This window comes from Muntiacus reevesi, chromosome 22, assembly GCF_963930625.1.
Source record: "Muntiacus reevesi chromosome 22, mMunRee1.1, whole genome shotgun sequence".
Taxonomy (NCBI): domain Eukaryota; kingdom Metazoa; phylum Chordata; class Mammalia; order Artiodactyla; family Cervidae; genus Muntiacus; species Muntiacus reevesi.
Window position 1 is genome coordinate 45,725,598 of NC_089270.1, and position 21,819 is coordinate 45,747,416.

The following is a 21,819-nucleotide window of genomic DNA, read 5'->3' on the forward strand; positions in this document are numbered from 1 at the left end:
CTGCAAGGAAAGAAATCAGCCCAGTAAGATCTAAAGGCTGAAAACCCAGATTTTGGATGTTTTATGTTAGAAGAACTTAAAAGCCACACTAGATCATTATATAAATATTAGATTGATGACATAAATACCTTGCCTGTGTAGTATAAATATGAGACCTTAGAAATATGTATGTATATATATGTTTCATTTATTGTATATGCAATATAAGTTCAATGAATATAAATTATATGCACATCTAATTCACGTGTTCTCAGCCAGCCTCCACATGACCCATTCACCCAAATAACTTGCATCCTGCAATCCATCTGTGAAACAGAACGACTGGTGCAGAACTGTGACACCCTGCAGAGCTCAAAGCAGCCTGCCTCTTCCCCGGGCAGATCTGCTCTTCCTGGTTGACGCGTGTGACTCCCGGGAGCCAGTTGTGTTTGTTCCCAAACCTGCCTCTGCTAATTGTACTTTTTGTTAAGTTGCAAACTCTAATTAAATGTTCTCTGAGGAAATATGAATTCAAAAAAAATTGTTTCAGTGAAAACCAGATTGAATGCTTTTGAAAAGTATCTAAAGATGAGTCATTTTAAACATGCTTTTGAATTAGGTCTGAACTAGGTGATCGTGAAAGATTGAAGGGAAAAGCAAGATTAAAACCTAGAAGAATTCTGCTTTCAGATTGTGCTTCAGGTGTCTTCAACTTCTTGTTCCACTTTTAATGGACTAAGATTGGAAATTATACCTGGCATGTAATGGTTTAAAAGAAGAAAAAAGAACTCTAATCGGCAGACAATACTCAAAGAAAAGACCTTGGCCTTTTCTTGAAAGATTAGTGAATAGACACTTACATTTTTAAAAAATTTGTTTGTAATTGAAGGATAATTGTTTTAAAATGTTGTGTTGGTTTGTGCTATACTCCAACGTGAATCAGCCGTAAGTATACAAAGGTCCCGTCCCTCCTGAGCCTCCCTTCCTCCCCTCTAGGCTGCCACGGAGCGGCAGGGTGAGCTTCTTGCATTGCACAGCCAATTCCCCCTGGCTGGCTGTTTTATACGTGGTGATGTGTGTGTTTCAGGGCTGCTGTCTCAGTTCTCCCACCCTCTCCTTCTCCCACAAGTTCACAAGTCTGTTCCCTTATGTCTGTGTCTCCACTGCCGCCCTGCAAATAGGTTCATAGTTTATGTTTTAATTTTAAACAAAACTATGCATACACACAAATACACATATATGTCTATGTGTATACATACATGTGTGTGTGTATGGAAGAGAGATCAATTTTTCATGATCCCTCCCCTGTGTTAAATGACTGCTAACACCTACTGATCCCAAGTACATTTGAAAAGGAGGGCTTCTACTATAAACATTACCAGGACTGGCCTGCGCTGTGTAATCAGTGTCCCTAAGAGATTTCAGATGTGACACCACTCGCTAAGGTTTATTTGGGTTTTTTATTGTGTTTGGTTTTGTTTTCATTTGCCAACCTTTTATTGAGAGCCATGAAAAAATGACTCCATCTTTAAAACAATGGTTTGAAAAGAGAGAAAAGGCAACGTCAGACAGCCGGATGGATGAGGGAGGTCATGACCTGCCAGCGCTCTGTCCTTTCTGGCCGTCTTGCCCCCCCAAGCCAACCCTTTCTCTAACTTCCTGGGGATCCCACAAAGGTGGGTCCCCTGCTGCCAAGGGTTTGCTGAGAGGCAGGAGGGCGGGATGCAAATTGGAAAAGGGGGCCTGATGTTCTCAACCTGGGGCCGGAAGAAGGATGAGGAGGCCAGCTTTGGATAATTTGGGTCCAGATAAGAAAAGAGCCTCTTGACCAGGCTCAAATGATATTCTTTGGCCCTAGCTTTTCCTAGTCAGATGTGAGGGAAATTTACAGCTGTGAAGAGAGTGATATCACTAAATAAAGAGGCATTTCAAGTCCTATTCCAACCATGCTCCCCAGGTTATCCACCCATGCAGGTTCTGTGTGTGTGTGTGTGTGTGTGTGCATTTCAACTCCTATTCCAACCATGCTCCCCAGGTTATCCACCCATGCAGGTTGTGTGTGTGTGTGTGTGTGTGTGTTGGAAGACCTTAGGTGAGGTGCTGCATCTCTAATCCAGACTGAAGCTTTGGATAAGGCAGCCTCCTGTTGCAAGATGCTTTATTTTCCTGAATACCTAAGAAATAAAACCCAAAGTCTGCAAGCCAGGCTCTTTTGAAAAAAGTTCCCCATGCCCCAGAAAGTTTAAAATCTGCTCCATGCAAGAACCAAACAGAAGGAGTAGGCAGACCGGAGAGAGGGGTTCAGCTTCTTTTCAGCCCTCCCGAAAGGATCGCTGAGCTACTCGACTTACTCTCCACTTTAACTTTGTTGTTGCCTGAACTGCGGGTCCCTGCAGCACTCACAGCCATGGAAACTGCTCTCCACCCTCTGCCCAAGGAAAGCCACTTCAGTAAGTGGAGACGGGTGAGAGGGGCCTGGGCTGGGCAGGCATGGACACGGGAGCCCTATTCGGTTGCTTGGAGAAGTAACTGGACCGCTGCCTGAGATCGCCAAGCCCTCCAGAGAAAGGAATTGCAGGGGCATGAGTCATACCCCATTTTAGACGAACTCAAGGGCGCCCTGGGGGTTGGGGGCCTCCCTTATCAAGAAGCAGGCAACTGAAGTACACAGATTGTGCTTGGCCAAAGGCTAGGATCAGCTTCTGCTTTATTATCTATTAAACTAAGTGGATTAAATGAGAATTGACTAGAACTGCACACTTAGCGTTCCCTTACAAAACACCGTTATCTCATAAGCGGGCTTAGTGGAACAGGCTGTCAGGGGCTTATAAGCAGTAACTGAATACAGAACCTTACAGGACAGAGAGATGGAGGTTGTGCAGCAGTCCTGGGAGGTCCCAAGATCCCACGCCTCGTGTGCACGCGAAGGACAGGCCAGGGGTATAACTGCGAACCACACCATTGGCATCTACCCCAGGAACAGGCCCAGGTCTTCCCAGGAAAAGCATCTGCCACTCATTCCATTTTAAAAGCACTTCTAATGCTGGGAAAGATTGAGGGCAGGAGGAGAAGGGGACAACAGAGGATGAGATGTCATCACCGACTCAATGGACATGAGTTTGAGCAAGCTCCCAGAGATGGTGAAGGACAGGGAAGCCTGGCGTGCTGCAGTCCATGGGGTCACAAAAGACACAACTGGGTGGCTGAACGACAAAAAGTGCTTTACTAACCTTCTGAAGACAGTAGAGTGGGGTGGCTGATACGACTGTCTTGGCAGTTAGACCACAGGCTTTGCATCATAGCTTTACTGCTTTCATTGACGGACCATGTGTTACTTCTCATGGCTCAGTTCCCCCATCTGCAAAATGGGAGTAATAGAGTTTATCCCAATTCAAAACTTTTGCACCCACATCTCCTCTAACTATTATTAGTTGCAGCATGAGTTTGGAATGAGCTGCATTCACAAAGGAGATACTCTGAAAGGCAGGAGGCAGTGTACCTGGAGGAGGTCAGGGCTGTGATCAGAGGGACATTTTGCTGGAGATGGTGATGTGGTTTTGCACATCATTTGTTTTCTTTGATCCACATTTCTCGTGTGTGTGTGTGTGTGAGTGTGTGTGTGTGTGTGAGTGTGTGTGTGTGTGTGTGTGTGACTTTTCATTATAGGGTTTGGGTAACTGAATGTAAACCCTGCTTTTGGTGAAGATTGGTATAATTATGAAAATGCTCAGATGTGATAAAAATCAGACCCCTTTGGCCTGGTGTCCCAGAAGCATGTCCACTGCAGAGCACTTGCTTTGAGGATAACAGACATGTCAGAACGAGATGATGGTTTGGAAGAAGTTGCCGTTGTGCAGTTGATTTGAACAGTGGAGAATATTATCTGTTTTTCAGGGAAATTTTAGTTTATTTGTAAATTTAGGGCTTTTTTCCCAACAATTTCTTTGACAGTTTTATTTTTCTGTTGGGTTTCTCTGAGTTCAGGTTACTTGTAAACATTTCTATCAACAACCTGCTCCACAGTCAACCTGCCTCTTTGGAATTACACAGCCTTTGCTTAACCTAATTCTAATGTATAATCCACAACTTCCACATGTAGTTTGTTATTTTCAGTACTCTGCAATCCAGGAGATGGTTTTATCCCTCTCAGCCTAATGGAAGAACATTATAGACCTCACTTTTCAAAAAAATTGAAAGAGAACAAATGAAAAATTGTATAAACTGTTGTTGATCTTGATGTTTAGTCACTAAGTCGTGTCTGACTCTTTTGTGACCCCAGGGACTGTAGCCCACCAGGCTCCTCAGTCCATGGGATTTCCCAGGCAAGAGTACTGGAGTGGGTTGCCATTTCCTACTCCAGGGGATCTTCCCCATCCAGGAATCAGACCTGTGTCTCTAGCATCTCCTGCACTGGCGGGCAGTTTCTTTACCACCGCAGTATCTGGGAAGGTCTAGGCTGCCTGTGTTCAAATTGCCCTGGAAGCTCTGGTATCCTGAGACAAGAATTTGAGTGCAAGTACTATGTTTGAGAAGATGTCCCAGGTAGTGTGGTCAGGAAGTAGGGAAGTGAGATGGGAGGAAAGAAAGCCAGTAGTGAAGGGATTCATGATGAGTTACTGTTGTGGACAACTAGGACTCAGTCCTGCTGCCCCCTCCCCGTCAGGCAATGGAGACCACAGTTCAGAATCGTTCCCACTGTCCCCCCAACGACAATTGTGTTGTTGTTTCTGAGTGCTGACTTCCATGCTTCTAACCGGAAGAAGCCCTCAGACAGGAAGAGAGACACAGAAACAGGCGGATACAGAAACAGCTGTGCAGGTCCTTGAGGAAGGACACAGAGGCCACAAGAACTGTTCTCCAGACCTACACGTGAGCCAGGTGCCTGAGCCCACGGGGGCCGAGCACTGTCAGCGTGCTAGCGGGAGTGCTCCTTGACCTCCCTGGATCTCAGCGCTCTTGTCCTTAAAATAGGAGAAAGAATAGCTCCTGCCTCATAAGGGTGATACAGGGATTGATGAATTCCTGTATCTGCAGTATTTCAACAGTCAAAAATACTCATCTTGAGTCTTTCTCTATTTTTTGAACCTCTAACTTACCGTAATCATTCCTCTTTTGAATAGGCTTCTAACAAGATAGAAGATAAATCCGTCTATTATAAGTTTCAAAAAGAAATAGAACCATTTCCGAGAATGGTCTCCTTATTAGGCCCCCTTTGTGTTTGATCAGCTTTGAATGGCTGCCTTTTGAAATACGCCGTATGCTTTGTTAGCACATTAGATGCCCAATCCAGCAAGTTCTGTTATTGGAGCAGCCCTATGAGCTTTCTAGTCCTGGCTGTTCTATTTTATGGAAACGCTGGTGATATTCAAGTGTGAGTGGCTCATCACAGTCCTCTGTTGATTTTTCTCTGTGTCTCCTCCTCTTTTCTCAGAGCTATTTTCTAAGGATAGCAGACCCTAGGGAGCTTTCTTTTTGTGAAACTCCTACAGTCTAGGGGCTGAAGCCAGTGGCTGCAATCCCAGGCAATTCTGAGTTCTCCTTCTGTCAAAGGCATTTATACTCAGTGTGTTTCGTTGCTCAGGGGTGATTGAAACAGCCCGATTGGTGAACAGCCAGGGGAAAATAGGGTTAAGAAAAAAAAGAGGAACCCAACTATGTTACATGGAGCTCAGCCTGTCATGATTAAAACTCAGTTTAAAGATTTGTTCACCCGAGCAAATATCTCTGGACTGTTTCAGGCTGTGACTCTTCAATTAACCTGACATTTCACAAATCCAAAAGTGCTGTGGATGAACTCTTCACTTCGCTTCGGGATATTGCTGGAGCTCGGAACCTTATGAAACAGTTCAAGTCTGTATATGTTCCTGGAAATCATACCCACCAGGCAAGTACATATGTTTTAAAGTAACCAGCTAATCTGTGCTGTGTTTTTAAGATTCAGAAACTAAAAGAAAAGTTTCCATTTTGAGCTGTTTAAAATGAAGGATTTGTTCAAGATGAAACCTAAAGCTCTTCTAGTCCAGAGTTCTGGATTCCCCTGAATCTGAAAGTTTCCTAGTTTATTTCTACCACAGGCTTAATGCAGCAAGATGAGCAATGGATTAGGGGTCAGCACTACTTTGTCAGTGGCCCAGACCTGTCCCGTCAGCTTAGGCAAGTCCATAAGTGCCAGATGAGGGGCTGGCTTTAGACAGTGCCCGGGTTTCTGGATCTAAGAATAACAGAATTACTGAACGATATTATGCAAAGAAAATAAAAGTTGATGACAGCAAAAACAGTTGTTGTTTAAAATGCCCCCACCACTTTATGGGCTTCCCTTGCAGCTCAGCTGGTAAAGAATCCGCATGCAATGCGGGAGACCTGGGTTCAATCCCTGGGTTGAGAAGATCCCTGAAGAAGGGGAGAGATACCCACTCCAGTATTCTGGCCTGGATCATTCCATGGACTGTATAGTCCATGGGGTCACAAAGAGTCAGACACGACTGAGTGACTTTCACTTTTACCACCTTATAAGGAGAGTAGGAGACCCTTACAAGGATGTTTTGAGCAGGGAATCGGAAAATGGTAAGAAAATCCAAGATGAATGGGGTAATTACTGTACCACAACTTGATGGCAAAGCGAAGAGCAGGGTGGTAGAGTGAGGCACAGAAAGACCCAGAGGGAATATGAAGGGTGAAGAAAGGCTAGAGCCATTGACGCTGGGTAGTCTCTGTTAGACAAGGAGGAGAGCGATCAGGTTGCTGGTGGCCAAAGATGAGCTTTCAAGGAAGAATAGATGTTTCTGACAGAAAAGATCATTAGGTTTTGCTGTGGCGTGGATGAAGGAATCTTCTCTCCCACCTTCCCATGAAATATTCCACAGAATTCACTCTATTTGCTAAGGCTTTCTTAGAGAGTTGAATGAGCTGTTAGTGGGGACTATGATCTAGTGAGGGGTTCAGCTTCAGGATGCTGACTCTCCACGGTGGGCGTGTAGACAGGAGCTAAGGTTACCCACTGTCACCTAGCGACATGCAGGTTCTTCCTCCCATTTATTCATATAGTAGCTGATACTTGAAGTGAAGTCGCTCAGTCGTGTCCAACTCTTTGTGACCCCATGGACTGTAGCCTACCAGACTCCTCCATCCATGGGATTTTCCAAGCAAGAGTACTTGAAGAGTCCCCTGCATATGGTTTCCCTTTGATCCTCACGCAAGTAGGCCAGAGAGGTATTATTATCCGAGACCTAGGAAGGCCGCAGTGACTTTCCACAGGCACACGGGTGGCCAGGACCTGACCCCATGTTTGCTGCCAACACAAAACCTCCAGTCATTGAAACTCCAGGTTCTAGAAATACTAACTGATGGTGCTGTGGGTACCTGAAGTCACCCACCAAGACACCGAAGACCTTAGAAACTGGCGCCCAACTCAGTAATATAAATTCCCATCCTATGTTCAGTGATCTAAAAAAATACTGATAAAATCACTCATAATTGATCAGTTGTAGTTTTGTCATTTAAAAAGTTACCTGTCTTAAATATGGCAGTGTAGACTGGTTCTACAAGATATGATTGAACTGAAGGTGCATGATCAAATTTAGACCAAAGACTGTTGGGAGGCAAGTGGCTGCTGTCATTGACAAAGGGGCGGTAACCACTAAATTTTCTCAAGTTGACTTTCCTGTTAGCTGTGGCATATGGTCAGAATTTACTACTCACACCCCTTTGTTTGGAAAAGTCATGTTTGTCCGCAGACGCTGTTGACCAGAAAGCTAAGCCCCAGTTTTGCCTTTATAGCAAGCCTTCTTCTGCTTTTGTTTCTTACTACAAATGTTCCGGTTTAATGGGAGGCTTAACCCTCTTCCTGAATGTCAGCGTTTGATGCGCTGCCGTTCCTCAGATGACTCAGGGCAAGGAGCTTATGAGCCCTTTCAGACAAAACACTGTATGACTCTTGCTTGACTAGCTTTGGCAAAACTCTCAAAGTGCTGTGCTGTGTTAGAGGAAATGTCCCACATATGGGTACCATCTTCTGTGCCTCTAGCCTGTTAAACAAGAGCCTTTAGAACCTGCGGGACCCAAGGAGGCTCAATTCATCTTGTGCCTGGTGAAATAGGGCCTCTGAACAGTCTGTAGGCTCAGTCTCTCCATCAGCAATCCCCAGCCCTGGCTGCCAGCTTTTTCCAGTCCTTTTCCAAGTGCTAAGCTCTGTTCTTCCTCCTGATTCTATCTCCCTAACTCCAGACCTGCTGACATCCTTTTTGAAAGCATCTGCATGAGATGGTGTAAACTGGGGGCCAGGAAGTTTGACTCTCTCCTGCAGCCTAACTTCTAACTGCCTGTGTGAATTCAAGCACATTGATTAATAGCTTTGGGCTTTGATTTCCTTATATCGAAGTTAAAGGGACTAGACTGAAAACTTTTTTTTTCTCATTTATTTTTATTAGTTGGAGGCTAATTACTTTACAATATTGTAGTGGTTTTTGTCATACATTGACATGAATCAGCCATGAATTTACATGTATTCCCCATCCCGATCCCCCCTCCCACCTCCCTCTCTACCCGATCCTTCTGGGTCTTCCCAGTGCACCAGGTCCGAGCACTTGTCTCATGCATCCAACCTGGACTGGTGATATGTTTCACCCTAGATAATACACATGTTTCGATGCTGTTCTCTCGAAACATCCCACCCTCGCCTTCTCCCACAGAGTCCAAAAGTCTGTTCTGTACATCTGTGTCTCTTTTTCTGTTTTGCATATAGGGTTATCATTAGCATCTTTCTAAATTCCATATATATGTGTTAGTATGCTGTAATGTTCTTTATCTCTTAAATGTCATCTGCTTGTGGTTTGAGGGATAGATGGATGGATGGATGGATGGATAGATGGATGAACAGATAGACGAATAAACCACTTTTTAATCTCCAGAGCAAACCGTTATCCTCAAGAAGATGAAAGGAGGGAAAAGTCAGTCATAGTGTTCAGCAGAGGATAAAAATAAATAAGCCCTGGAGTAGTCAAAACCCAAAGCCAAGACCAGGTTTGAACAAAAGTTTTTTCTGTGCGATCTTGGATTGAAACAAAATAAATATCCTCTGTACAAGTCTAGTTCTCCTGGGAAGTTGGTTGTTTAGAGTCAGTTTTGCAGAAAAGAAGCACTTGCAGCAGGAGGATTAAGAGGGGCCCCGGCTGCACCAGGACTAACCAGCAAAGCCAGGGTCAGCAGCACGCCCGAGGGGATGTGGTTGCGGCTACAAGAGTTTTCTTGGAAACTGATCTCCTCGGCCATCTTCAGGTGGCCAGATTTAAGAAGATGTTGGAGTTGGTTTTTCAGAATCGTCTCTGATTTATGTGTAATGTCAGAAACTAATGCTGTGCTCAGAGCCTTTCTTCAAGGGTTGGAGTCAGGTCAGTAAGAACTTTCTAGACTGAATCATACGTTATCTCCACCATGAGAAGGAACCAAAGACATAGAAAGAAGTATTTTATTTTTCATATTCCGATTAACTATGGGATATTAAAAGTCCAGTTTGTTCTGGAACAGATACTAGCCATTTGACAACAAAAAGAGAGTTTCTATTTTTTTGAAGCCTCATCTTTTTCATGTGTAACACCCATGGAGGTCTTGTTAGGTTCTACCTAACCTTCAAGCTAGCCTCATGAGACTGTCATACAGGACCACATTGTGACCTCCATGGCCCTGAGCATTTTTTACTTCATGGCTCTCTTCCTGTATTAAAATATGTATTTATATATGTGAATAAATATTTATTAAGTATTATATGGGGCTTCCCTGGTGGCTCAGATGGTAAAGAATCTGCCTGCGATGCAGGAGACCCAGCTTCGATCCCTGGGTTGGGAAGATTCCCTGGAGAAGGACATGACAACACACTCCAGTATTCTTGCCTGGAGAAATCCCTTGGACCCAGGAGTCTGGCAGGCTGCAGTCCATGGGTCACAAAGAGTCAGACATGACTGAGTGACTAACACTAAGACTAAAGTATTATATAATAAAATTTATAAATATATTCACTTGAATATATATGTTGAATATATAATTCATATATTTATATGAATATTCTTATATTTGCATATATTCAATTGTGTACGTGTAATTATACAGTTACATTGGTATAGAGACAAATATATTTATATTATATATCAAAACATTATCTTTCATCTAAAAGTTCATATTTCTTCTGATTTTAGAAGAAATTAATGCATTTTCGTGGATTGCTAACAGTCTCAGGGCCCTAGGCATCATGCATTCTGTGCCTACTGCTTGAGTCTTCTCTGTGGTCACAGCCTGCACCAACACCAGTCTGCCCAGGATAGGAACATAGCTCACCCACAGGCAGCGGCGGGCATTTTTCTCCTCTGGAGTAGCCATCGTGACCATCCATGAAGCTGTCCATGAAGCTGCCCAGGAGCTGTTTGGTTTGGTCCCAAAGTGACAGCTGAGGAGTGAAGGAACTAGACTCACAAGGAGGGAAGGGTGGGGGCAGGAGTCTCCTGGCTTAAAACTCTCATGTCCTATAGGAGCCACTTTCTCTGAACCAGCTCCAGACATGATTGTAGCATTCCTCCAAGGGACATGCCAATTATACAAGAGCCATTGTGCTCAGAGAAGCCTAGAGCCCTGACTTTCTGTCCAGTATTTATAGTTCTCCCCGTCTAATGCAATTTACTAAGCGGGGGTCATTTTTATCATAAGCAATCTTGCTTGGCTAGAGTTTGACATTCTTCCCTTATCAGGTTTCCAGGGAAACAGAGCTCAAAAGTTAACCAAAGGTCAAATTCTTATGCAGAAGGGAAAAGAGGTTTAATAATCCTTTGCCTACCACAAGCAACCTGCCAGTTATTAAGGAAATAACTAATATTTCAATTCAGACTTTATGGTGTGTCTGTGGTAGAGACATGCCATGTGTGTTCCCCAAGCTCGATTTCTGTTTCCCCCTGGCACAATTAGACCATGTTTCCCAAGTTCCCTTGCAGGTAGATGTAGGTTTATGATTAATTCTGACCGATGAACAATGGCTGGGCACGACACAGATCACCTTCAGCCCATAGAATCTCTCTGGAAATCCTCTACACCGTCTCTCTTTCATCCTCGGTTGATGAGATGCAAAGGCTTCCATGTGGGATTCCAGAGCCCTGGGGGGTGGCGGGGGCTGCTCAACGGCAGGAACATGGATGTCTGTCTGAATGATCATGTAGAGCAGAGACCCCCTACTGCCGGCACACACTGAATGAGGTAGAAGCAAGGAACAGGGATGAGTTTGTCTGTGTTTTTAATCCCTCTCCTTCCCCCCTGAAAGATGAACTTCCAGTGAATGTTTGATTAGGAAAATTAAATTACTCTCGTTAACATCTCATGAAGTCAAACTACACGACTGATCCCCCCTCGGTTCCTCTCTAACACATGAGGAAAACTGAACACGGCCCTAGGGAGACATCTGTCTTCCCCTCACCCTCTTCTCTGGGCCTTTGCTGAGACGTAAGTAGCTTCTGGCTGAATAGAAAACCCCATAATAGTTAGAGGAGTCTCATCTAAGAAGCTACTGCCAGGGCTTCCCTGGTGGCTCAGTGTTACAGAATCCACCCACCAGTGCATAGACACAGGTTTGGCCCCCGGTCCAGGAAGATCCCACATGCCGAGGAGCAGCTGAGCCCCTGCGCCCCAAGTGTTGAGCCTGCGCTCCGCGACAGGAGACGCCGCGGCAATGCGAGGCCCTCACAGGCACCTGGGGAGCAGCCCCCCTCACCACGGCAGAGTACCCTGCACAGGAAAAATTAATTAATTAAAATAAGAAAGACTCAAAGCCTTAAAGTATAAACAAAGAAGAAGCTACTGCCAAAGCCATCCTTTCTAGTCAGATTTCAGTGACATGATGTGGGGCAGAAAAAAGTCCAAACTAAGTGAGGAAGAAGCTAAAAGTTCTCATGATTAAAACCCTGATTGGGAAAACTAAGAAAGTGTTTGCTAACAAGTCATGAGACTAGTATTGCTTTGAACCCGAGAAACTCTTTTCCTAAATCGAGCTCTTTAAATGAACTATGTTATTTAGTTGTTCTGTGCTTAGTTGTTTTGAAGAAGAATTTAGAGGTCTTTTTCTATATAATGTTTATGTGGCAAAACTTACCAGCATCTCTTTTTTTTCTTGACTGTGCTGCACAGATTGTGGGATCTCAGTTCCCTGACCAGGGGTTGAACTCGGGCCCCAGCAGCAAAAGCACCAAGTCCTAATCACTGGGCCGTAAATCACCGTAAATTCTCTCTTTCTCTCTCTCTCTTTTTTTTTAATTGAAGTAGAGTTGTTTGCAGTATTGTTAGTTCAGGTATATAGTACAATGATTCAGTTATAAGTATATAAATTCTTTTTCAGATTATTTTCCCTTATAGGTTATTACAAAATATCAAGTATAGTTCCCTGCGTTATACAACAGGTCCTTGTTGATTATCTGTTAAATATATAGCAGTGTGTATATGTTAATCCCAACCTTCTAATTTATCCCTCCCTGCCTCTTTGCCTTTTGATAACCATAGGTGTGTTTTCCATGTCTGTGGGTCTATTTCTGTTTTGTAAATAAGTTCATTTGTATTATTTTTTTATATTCCACATATAAGTGATATATATTTGTCTTTCTCTGGCTTCCTTCACTTAGTATGATAATCTTTAGGTCCATCTATCTTGCTGCAATTAGTCTTATTCTTTCTTATGGCTGAGCAATACTCTGTGTGTGTGTCTGTGTGTGTGTGTGTCTGTGTGTGTGTCTCTGTGTCTGTCTCTGTGTGTGTGTGTCTGTGTGTGTGTGTGTTTGTGTGTATACACCACATCGCCTTATTCTTTCTAATGGCTGAGCAATACTCTGTATGTGTGTCTGTGTCTGTGTATGTGTCTGTCTGTGTGTGTCTGTGTGTGTGTGTCTGTGTGTGTCTGTGTGTGTGTCTGTCTGTGTGTCTGTGTGTGTTTCTGTGTGTGTGTATCTGTGTGTGTGTGTCTGTGTGTGTGTGCGTGTGTGTCTGTGTGTGTGTCTGTGTGTGTGTCTGTGCATGTGTGTCTGTGTGTGTGTCTGTATGTGTGTCTCTGTGTGTGTCTTTGTGTGTCTGTGTATGTGTCTGTGTGTGTGTGTCTGTTTGTGTGTGTCTGTCTGTCTGTGTCTGTCTGTGTGTGTGTCTGTCTGTGTCTGTGTCTGTGTGTCTGTATGTGTGTCTGTGTGTGTCTGTGTCTGTGTGTGTCTGTCTGTGTGTCTGTGTGTGTGTCTGTGTGTCTGTGTGTGTCTGTGTGTGTGTGTGTGTGTGTGTGTGTGTACACGACATTGCCTTATTCTTTCTAATGGCTAAGCAATACTCTGTGTCTGTCTGTGTGTGTGTGTCTGTGTATGTGTCTGTGCGTGTGTATGTATGTGTGTGTCTCTATGTGTGTGTCTGTGTGTGTCTGTGTGTATGTCTGTGCGTGTGTGTCTGTGTGTGTGTCTGTATGTGTGTCTCTGTGTGTGTCTGTGTGTGTCTGTGTATGTGTCTGTGTGTGTGTCTGTGTGTGTCTGTGTATGTGTCTGTGCGTGTGTGTCTGTGTGTGTGTCTGTATGTGTGTCTGTGTGTCTGTGTGTCTGTGTGTGTGTCTGTGTGTGTCTGTGTGTGTGTGTGTCTGTGTCTGTGTGTGTCTGTGTGTGTCTGTGTGTCTGTGTGTGTCTGTCTATTTGTGTGTGTGTCTGTGTGTCTGTGTGTGTGTGTCTATGTGTGTGTATGTGTGTCTGTGTGTGTGTCTATGTGTCTGTGTCTGTGTGTCTGTGTGTGTCTGTGTGTGTGTCTGTGTGTCTGTGTGTGTCTGTGTGTGTGTCTCTGTGTGTGTGTGTGTGTGTGTACACGACATTGCCTTATTCTTTCTAATGGCTGAGCAATACGCTGTGTGTGTGTGTCTGTGTGTGTCTGTGTGTCTGTGTGTGTCTGTGTGTGTGTCTGTGTGTGTACACCACATCGCCTTATTCTTTCTAATGGCTGAGCAATGCTCTGTGTGTGCCTATGTCTGTGTGTGTGTGTGTACACCACACCTTCCTTATTCATTCCTCTGTCAGTGGACATCTAGCTCGTCTCCATGTCCTGGCTATTGTAAGTGGACATCGGGGTGCATGTATCTTTAAATTAACCATACTTATATCATTTAATGAGTTTTTGGTTACCAGTGAAAATAGAAAAAAGAAAACAGCTGAAAGCAGCTTAAACAAGAAAGGTAATGTATTGGATTCTATGATTTAAAAGGCCAGAGAAGGGACAGCTTCAAGTGGTGAGGAGCCACTACTGGGGTGATGCTGACAGAAATAGCAGAAAGGAGCAGGTTCCCGCTTGCTTTCCCTGCCTTCCAGTGTCCTTCCTGGGCTCCTGTGGGCAGAATCGAACAGATCTCGATGGCAAAGCACAAATATGGTTTGCAGGCCAGCCTCCCAGAACTGAGCACGGAAGAGAGGATTTGGGCTTGAGAGACAACAGCTTAATAACAATCACATCTCATAAAAAATGATATTTCAAAATTGCTATCCTGGGGCTTCCCTCCCCCCCACCCATAGTTAGACCATAAAGAAAGCTGAGCGCTGAAGAATTGATGCTTTTGAACTGTGGTGTTGGAGAAGACTCTTGAGAGTCCCTTGGATTGCAAGGAGATCAAACCAGTCCAACCTAAAGGAGATCAGTCCTGGGTGTTCATTGGAAGGACTGATGCTGAAGCTGAAACTCCAATACTTTGGCCACCTAATGCGGAGAACTGACTCATTTGAAAAGACCCTGATGCTGGCACAGATTGAAGGCAGGAGGAGAAGGGGATGACAGAGGATGAGATAGTTGGATGGCATCACCGACTCGATGGACATGAGTTTGAGTAAACTCTGGGAGTTGGCGATGGACAGGGAGGCCTGGCGTGCTGCCGTCCATGGGGTCACAAAGAGTCGGACATGACTGAGCGACTGAACCGAACTGAACTGGGGCTTCTCTGTTGCCTCAGCGGTAGAGAATCAACCTGCCAGTAGAGGAAACATGGGTTTGATCCCTGGGCTGGGAAGATCCCACATGCTGCGGAGTAGCTAAGCCCATGTGCTGTAACTATTGAGCATGCTCTCTAGGGACTGGGAGCCACAGCTACTGACGTCCGCGTGCCCTAGAGCCACGTTGTGCAACAAGGGAAACCACTGCAGTGAGAAGCCCAAGCGCTGCATCTCGGCAGCAGCCCCACCTCACTGCCATAGGGAAAAGCCCGTGTAACAGTGAAGGCCCAACACAGCCAAAATGAAAAACAAAATTATTTTTAAAAATTGCTATCATAGAAGAAGACAATCATGTGACAATGTCATGTGAATGTCATAGGAGAGAGTGCAGTCAAAAAAAGCGAGTATTACATTACAGAGGTATGAGAGGCAGTTCATTAAGAAAAGCACTTTGATTATTTCTCTGGATTATGTGATGTGTCTGTTATCTGTGACTTTTCTGTACTTAATTTGTGACTGCCTTTCTCAATCTAAATAAATGTTATCTACGTATCTTAAAAAATAATAAAATGTGTTTACAGCCTTGCCCAGTCACATTCTATGATCACAAAGTCCCAAGAATGAAGGTGTTAAGGGAATAGCACTTCCAAATCTCTGCTCACCCTCAAGGGGAGGCTGACTCAAAGGGCCTTTCTCCCTAGAGCTGCAGTCCCCAGGGCTGAGCTGAACGTGGAGCAAGGGAGAAAGGGGATGTCTAACCCCCCACGCTTCCTTCTTCCCCTGTCTCCGGTCTACGCAGGGGCTTCTGGGGCCCTGAGCGCAGACGGGTCACCCTGGTACCCTGTGCCTCGCACGAGGGGGCCCCGACATAGTATTCTTGCCAGACAGGGGGACCACCTCTTCCCTGCACCTGAGCTCTTCTTGGGGTCACTGGTCACCCTGCTTGCGAAGGTGCATCCAGTGGCAAGCAGCAGCCTTCTGGCGTTTGTAGGCTGAGCGGTGTACTCCCTCCTCTGAAATGTGACAGCCTGTGTGTCTGTCTCTGGTTCTGCCCAGTGTTATTCTGTATCACTATATGTAGACTAATAAAAGAAATAACTGTCAGCTCCTGGAAAGAAGAAGTGGGCTTTTTATTTATCTTCCCTTTGTGCTTTGTAACAGAATTTTATTAAGTTGCAAGTAGCAGAGATCTGAAACATAGTGGCTTAAACATCTAGGTTTTGTCTTGTCACATATCTGGTTCTGATTCAGTCCTTCTGTGTTGTAGTAATGCCACGGGTCTCCACTGACCCAGATTTCTTCCAGCCCTCTGCTCTAGCATCTCCAAGAAATGGTTCAGGTTTCCCCAGTGGCTGCTGGGGCTGCCGCCATCACTTTCATATTCCAGACAGCAGAAAAGAGAAAGGGGAGGGAAGTTTCTAGAAGTCCCATTCCCCTTCTCCCTGCATATCATTCTCCAAAACTTCCAGACTCAGCAGCAAGAAAGGCTGCAGAATGGAGTCTTTCAGCCGATTGATCATGCGCCTGGCCAAAATCTGGTTCTATTTCTAAGGAAGCAGTTGATGAATGTTTGATAAGTTAGCAGAGTATTGGCCAAAGGACTTCTCTGTGGAGAGCAGTTTAGACAGGTTAAAGTTTAAGAGATTAAATATCCAGAAAGGCTGAGATGGTAGAAAATTACTCAAGACAGTTTACACAGGGAGGAGGGCTTGGAAAATTCAGAGGCCATTCTGTGAACTTTTTTTTTAACATTGAAAATACGTATTGGATTGTTTTGATTCCAAAATTATACCTGTTAATTTCTGAAGTTTTGGAAAAAGAAGAAAAGAGAGTCCCTTAGTCGCAGAACCTAACATTAGCCCTCGTTTACATTTTCGTGTGCTTTATTCCAACCTCTTCCAGTTATTTATGTCTCTTCCAGACATAAATAACTTATTAATTTTTAACAAGTGAGGGGAAAAAGACCATCCTTGATCTGTGTGAGTATGTGTGGGTGTAGATGTGTGTGTGTGTAGTGGTGTTTTAACTGCTTTTTAAAAAAGGAATACAGAGAAAAGACTTCCTCCCACCTTTGTCTCTTCTCCAGTTCCCCCACTTCATGATCACTGCTCATGGTGGTTCTGTATATCACACCTGAGTTTATTTTTTGCATGTTTCAGCAAATGCAAACTTTCATATTCCCTTTGGCACATTTTACGCAAATGCCTGTTATTCATACTGTTCCTCATCTTGCTTTCTCCACTCACAGTTTATTCTCACCTTCCTTTCTCCTATCAACACAGAGCTCCCCTCCTCACTTCCACAGCATTCCTTCATGTGGATGGATTCTGTTTGTTAAACAGCTCCCTATTGATGGGCACATGAGTTTCCAATCTTTTGCTGTAATAAACAAATAGACTTTTATGGATCTCATTTGCATACAGTAGCATATTTGTAGGATTAAGTCTTAGATGTGGGATTGCTAGGTGAGATGCCTTCATAACTTTGATAGGTATCTCCAGATTACTCTCTATGCTGATTGTAACAATTTACACTCCCACCAGCAGTATATGACCATGTCTGTTTCCCTATGACCTCATCAAAAGAGTATATTTTCAAACTTCTGCATTTTTGCCTGTATGATAAATTTTAAAAATCTAACTTGGTGTTACAGCTTTATAATGAGGAGGTTGACTCATAGCTTTGTTTGTTTTTAAACTTCCATGTCTCTGCTCAGTGCTTCCCCTTTCGTGAACATTTGCCTATGAGATCTTTGGGCATGCAATGGTCTGTTTAATTAATAAACAGAGGAGAGCTGCAGCCTCAATTCAACAGTTGCTATTTCTCCCTGCATCTTATCCCTGTTAAATGCTCTAGTTGCCTTCTAGCTGAGTGATTATTTATGACTGTGATGATTTATACCCTGGTTTATTTCTAAGATATTTCAAGTCAGAAAGTTGGAATAAGGGGAAACTAAGAGTAAAACACGACTGTGGGAAAAGCAAGACGAGGCCAGAGACGAAGTCAGCGCCCCAGATGTCCTCAGCACTGGCTAGAGGTCGGTCACAGGTCTGGCCAGTGCGAAGAGAGACATTTCGCTGCATCCCTGCAGTGCTGGCTTTCCCGAGTCTGTGATAGATACAGTAGAGTGCTTCCAGAGCAGACACTCCTCTTCCTTCGCCCTCATGGTCCCGCTGGGGCGCCATACAGACCTGGAGCAGCAAAGGCAGCAACACGACTGGGAGGAAAGCCGTCCGGCTGGTGGGAAGGGAAGGGGAGAGGAGAAGCTTGGTAGTAAGGAGACCCGAGGAAAGGAGGAAGGGAATGTGCTTAGAATACACACTGGTCAGAGGCAGCTGCCTCCAAAACTTACCTACACCTGGATAGATGTAGCACCATTTACCAAACTGTAGGTGTTGCAAAGTCACATCAACTTAATTCTATTGAAATTCTTTTTTCTTTAATTTATTCATTTATTTGACTGTGCCAGGTCTTGGCTGTGGCATGTGGAATCTTTAGTTGCAGCATGTGGGTAGTTCCCTTATCGGGGATTGAACCCAGGCCCCCTGCATTGGGAGTGTGGAGTCTTAGCCACTGGACCACCAGGGAAGTCCCCTACTGAAATTCTTATTCACGTGGCATCCTTTCTCTAAGTCCCGACCTTGGTCAGATTTCTTTGGGGCATCTTGGATTATTTTTCTGGGCAAGTTGTACTTGGAGTTGACTTCTCTAGAAAAAGGAGATTGCTTTGGGCTTGGTTAGTGACAATACATTGTAAGAAAACATTTGGGATCCTAAAGGAAGGGAGCATACTTCTAAGAATGTTTAGGAAAGACCTGAGAACATCTTCATGTCTATCTAAGTTGACAATATTTTGCTTTTCAGCATACTTCATGCTGAAGGGAATGGCAAACCACTTCAGTATTCTTACCTTGAGAACCCCATGAAGAGAATAAAAAAGGCAAAAAGATATGACACTGAAAGATGAACTCCCCAGATCAGTAGGTGCCAATATGCTACTGGAGAAGAGCAGAGAAATAGCTCCAGAAAGAATTAAGAGGCTGAATCAAAGCAAAAATAGCACCTGATTGTGGATGGGACTGGTGATGGAAGTAAAGTTCAAAGCATAGAAACCTGGAATGTGAGGTCCATGAACCAAGGTAAATTGGAAGTGGTCAAACAGGAGATGGCAAGAATGAATATTGACATTTTAGGAATCAGTAAGCTAAAATGGGATGGAATGGGTGAATTTAATTCAAATGACCATTATAACTACTATTGTGGGCAAGAATCCCTTAGAAGAAATGGAGTAGCCCTCAGTATCAACAAAAGAGTCAAAAATACAGTACTTGGGTGCAATCTCAAAAAACGACAAAATGATCTCTGTTCGTTTCCAAACCATTCAGTATCACAGTAATCCAAGTCTGTGGATTTGGAAACTCTGTTCGTTTCCAAACCATTCAGTATCACAGTAATCCAAGTCTATGCCCCTACCACTAATGCTGAAGAAGCTGAAGTTGAACGGTTCTATGAAGACCTACAAGACCTTCTAGAACTAACATCAAGAAAAGATGTCCTTTTCATTATAGGGGACTGGAATGCAAAAGTAGGAAGTCAAGAGATACCTGGAGTAAAGGGCAAGTTTGTCCTTGGAGTACAGAATGAAGCAGGGCAAAGGCTAACAGAGTTCTGCCAAGAGAATGCACCGGTCATAACAAACACCCTCTCCCAACAACACAAGAGATGACTCTACACATGGACTTCACCAGATGATCAACACCAAAATCAGATAGATTATATTCTTTGTAGTCGAAGATGGAGAAGCTCTATACAGTCAGCAAAAACAAGACCAGGAGCTGACTGTGGCTCAGATCATGAACTCCCTATTGCCAAATTCAGACTTAAATAGAAGAAAGTAGGGAAAACCTCTAGACCATTCAGGTTTGACCTAAATCTAATCCCTTTTGATTATGCAATGGAAGTAACAGATAGATTCAAAGAATTAGATCTGATAGACAGAGTACCTGAAGAACTATGAGCAGAGGTTCCTAACACTGTACAGGAGGCAATGATCGAAACCATCCCCAAGAAAAAGAAATGCAAAAAGGCAAAATGGTTGTCTGAGGAGGGCTTACAGATAACTGAGTAAAGAAGATAAGAGAAAGGAAAAGGAGAAAAAGAAGGATATATCCATCTGAATGCAGAGTTCCAAAGAATAGCAAGGAGAGATAAGAAAGCCTTCCTCACTGATCAATGCAAAGAAATAGAGGAAAACAACAGAATGGGCAAGACTAGACTAGATCTCTTCAAGAAAATCAGAGATACCAAGGGAACATTTCATTCCAAGATGGGCTCAATAAAGGACAGAAATGGTAGGGACCTAACAGAAGCAGAAGATATTAAGAAGAGGTGGCAGGAATACACAGAAGAACTGTACAAAAAAGATCTTCATGACCCAGATAATCATGAAGATGTCATCACTCACACTCACCTAGAGTCAGACATTCTGGAATGTGAAGTCAGGTAGGCCTTAGGAAGCATCTCTACGAATAAAGCTAGTGGAGGTGATGGAATTCCAGTTGAGCTATTTCAAATCCTAAAAGATGATGCTGTGAAAGTGCTGCACTCAATATTTCAGCAAATGTGGAAAACAGCAGTGGCCACAGGACTAGAAAAGGTCAGTTTTCATTCTAACCCCAGAGAAAGACAATGCCAAAGAATGTTCAGAATACTGCATAATTGCACTCATCTCACACGCTGGCAAAGTAATGCTCAAAATTCTCCAAGCTATGTTTCAACAGTACAAGAACCAAGAACCTCCAGATATTCAGTCTGGGTTTAGAAAAGGCAGAGGAACCAGAGATCAAATTGCCAACATCCACTGGATCATAGAGAACGCAAGAGAATTCCAGAAAAACATCTACTTCGGCTTCATTGACTATTCTAAAGACTTTGACTGGGTGGATCACGACAAACTGTTGAAAATTTTTCAAGAGATAGGAATACCAAACCACCTTACCTGTCTCCTGAGAAATCTGTATGTAGGTCAAGAAGCAACAGTTAGCACTGGACATGGAACATCAGACTGGTTCCAAATTGGGAAAGGAGTACGTCAAGGCTGTATATTGTCACTTTGCTTATTTAACTTATATGCAGAGTACATCATGCAAAATGCCAGGCTGGACGAAGCACAAGCTAGAATCAAGATTGCTGGGAGAAATATCAATAACCTCAGCTATGCAGATGATACCACCCTTACAGCAGAAAGTGAAGAGGAACTAAAAAGCCTTTTGATGAAAGTGAAAGAGGAATGGAAAAACCTGGCTTAAAGCTCAACATTCAGAAAACTAAGATCATGGCATCCGGTCCCATCACTTCATGGCAAATAGATGTGGAAACAGTGAGAGACTATTTTTGGGGGCTCCAAATTCACTGCAGATGGTGACTGCAGCTATGAAATTAAAAGACACTTTTTCCTTGGAAGAAAAGCTATGGCCAACCTAGACAGCATGTTAAAAAGCAGAGACATTACTTTGCCAGCAAATGTCCAACTAGTCAAAGCTATGGTTTTTCCAGTAGTCATGTATGGATGTGAGAATTGGACCATAAAGAAATCTGAGTGCCAAAGAATTGATGTTTTTGAACTGTGGTATTGGAGAAGACTTGAGTGTCCCTTGGACAGTATGGAGGTCAAATCAGTCAATCCTAAAGGAAATCAAACCTGAATATTCATTGGAAGAACTGATGCTGAAGCTATAGTTCCAATACACTGGCCACCTGATGCAAAGAGCTGGCTCATTAGAAAAGACCCAGATGCTGGAAAAGATTGAAGGCAGGAGGAGAAGGGGACGACAGAGATGAGATGGTTGGATGGCATCACTGACTTGATGGACATGAGTTTGAGGAA

The 21,819-nt window shown here is 43.8% G+C and overlaps 1 protein-coding gene across 2 annotated transcripts in view; it reads left to right on the forward strand.

Annotated features, from left to right (window-relative positions):
* The window catches only part of SCFD2 (sec1 family domain containing 2), a 390,385-nt gene that overhangs the window by 335,194 nt on the left and 33,372 nt on the right, over positions 1–21,819 (forward strand). For both annotated transcript variants that reach the window (XM_065914499.1, XM_065914500.1), the window contains one exon: positions 5,718–5,863. In XM_065914499.1, the coding sequence (XP_065770571.1) occupies positions 5,718–5,863 (146 nt within the window). The remainder of the gene's footprint in view (positions 1–5,717; positions 5,864–21,819) is intronic.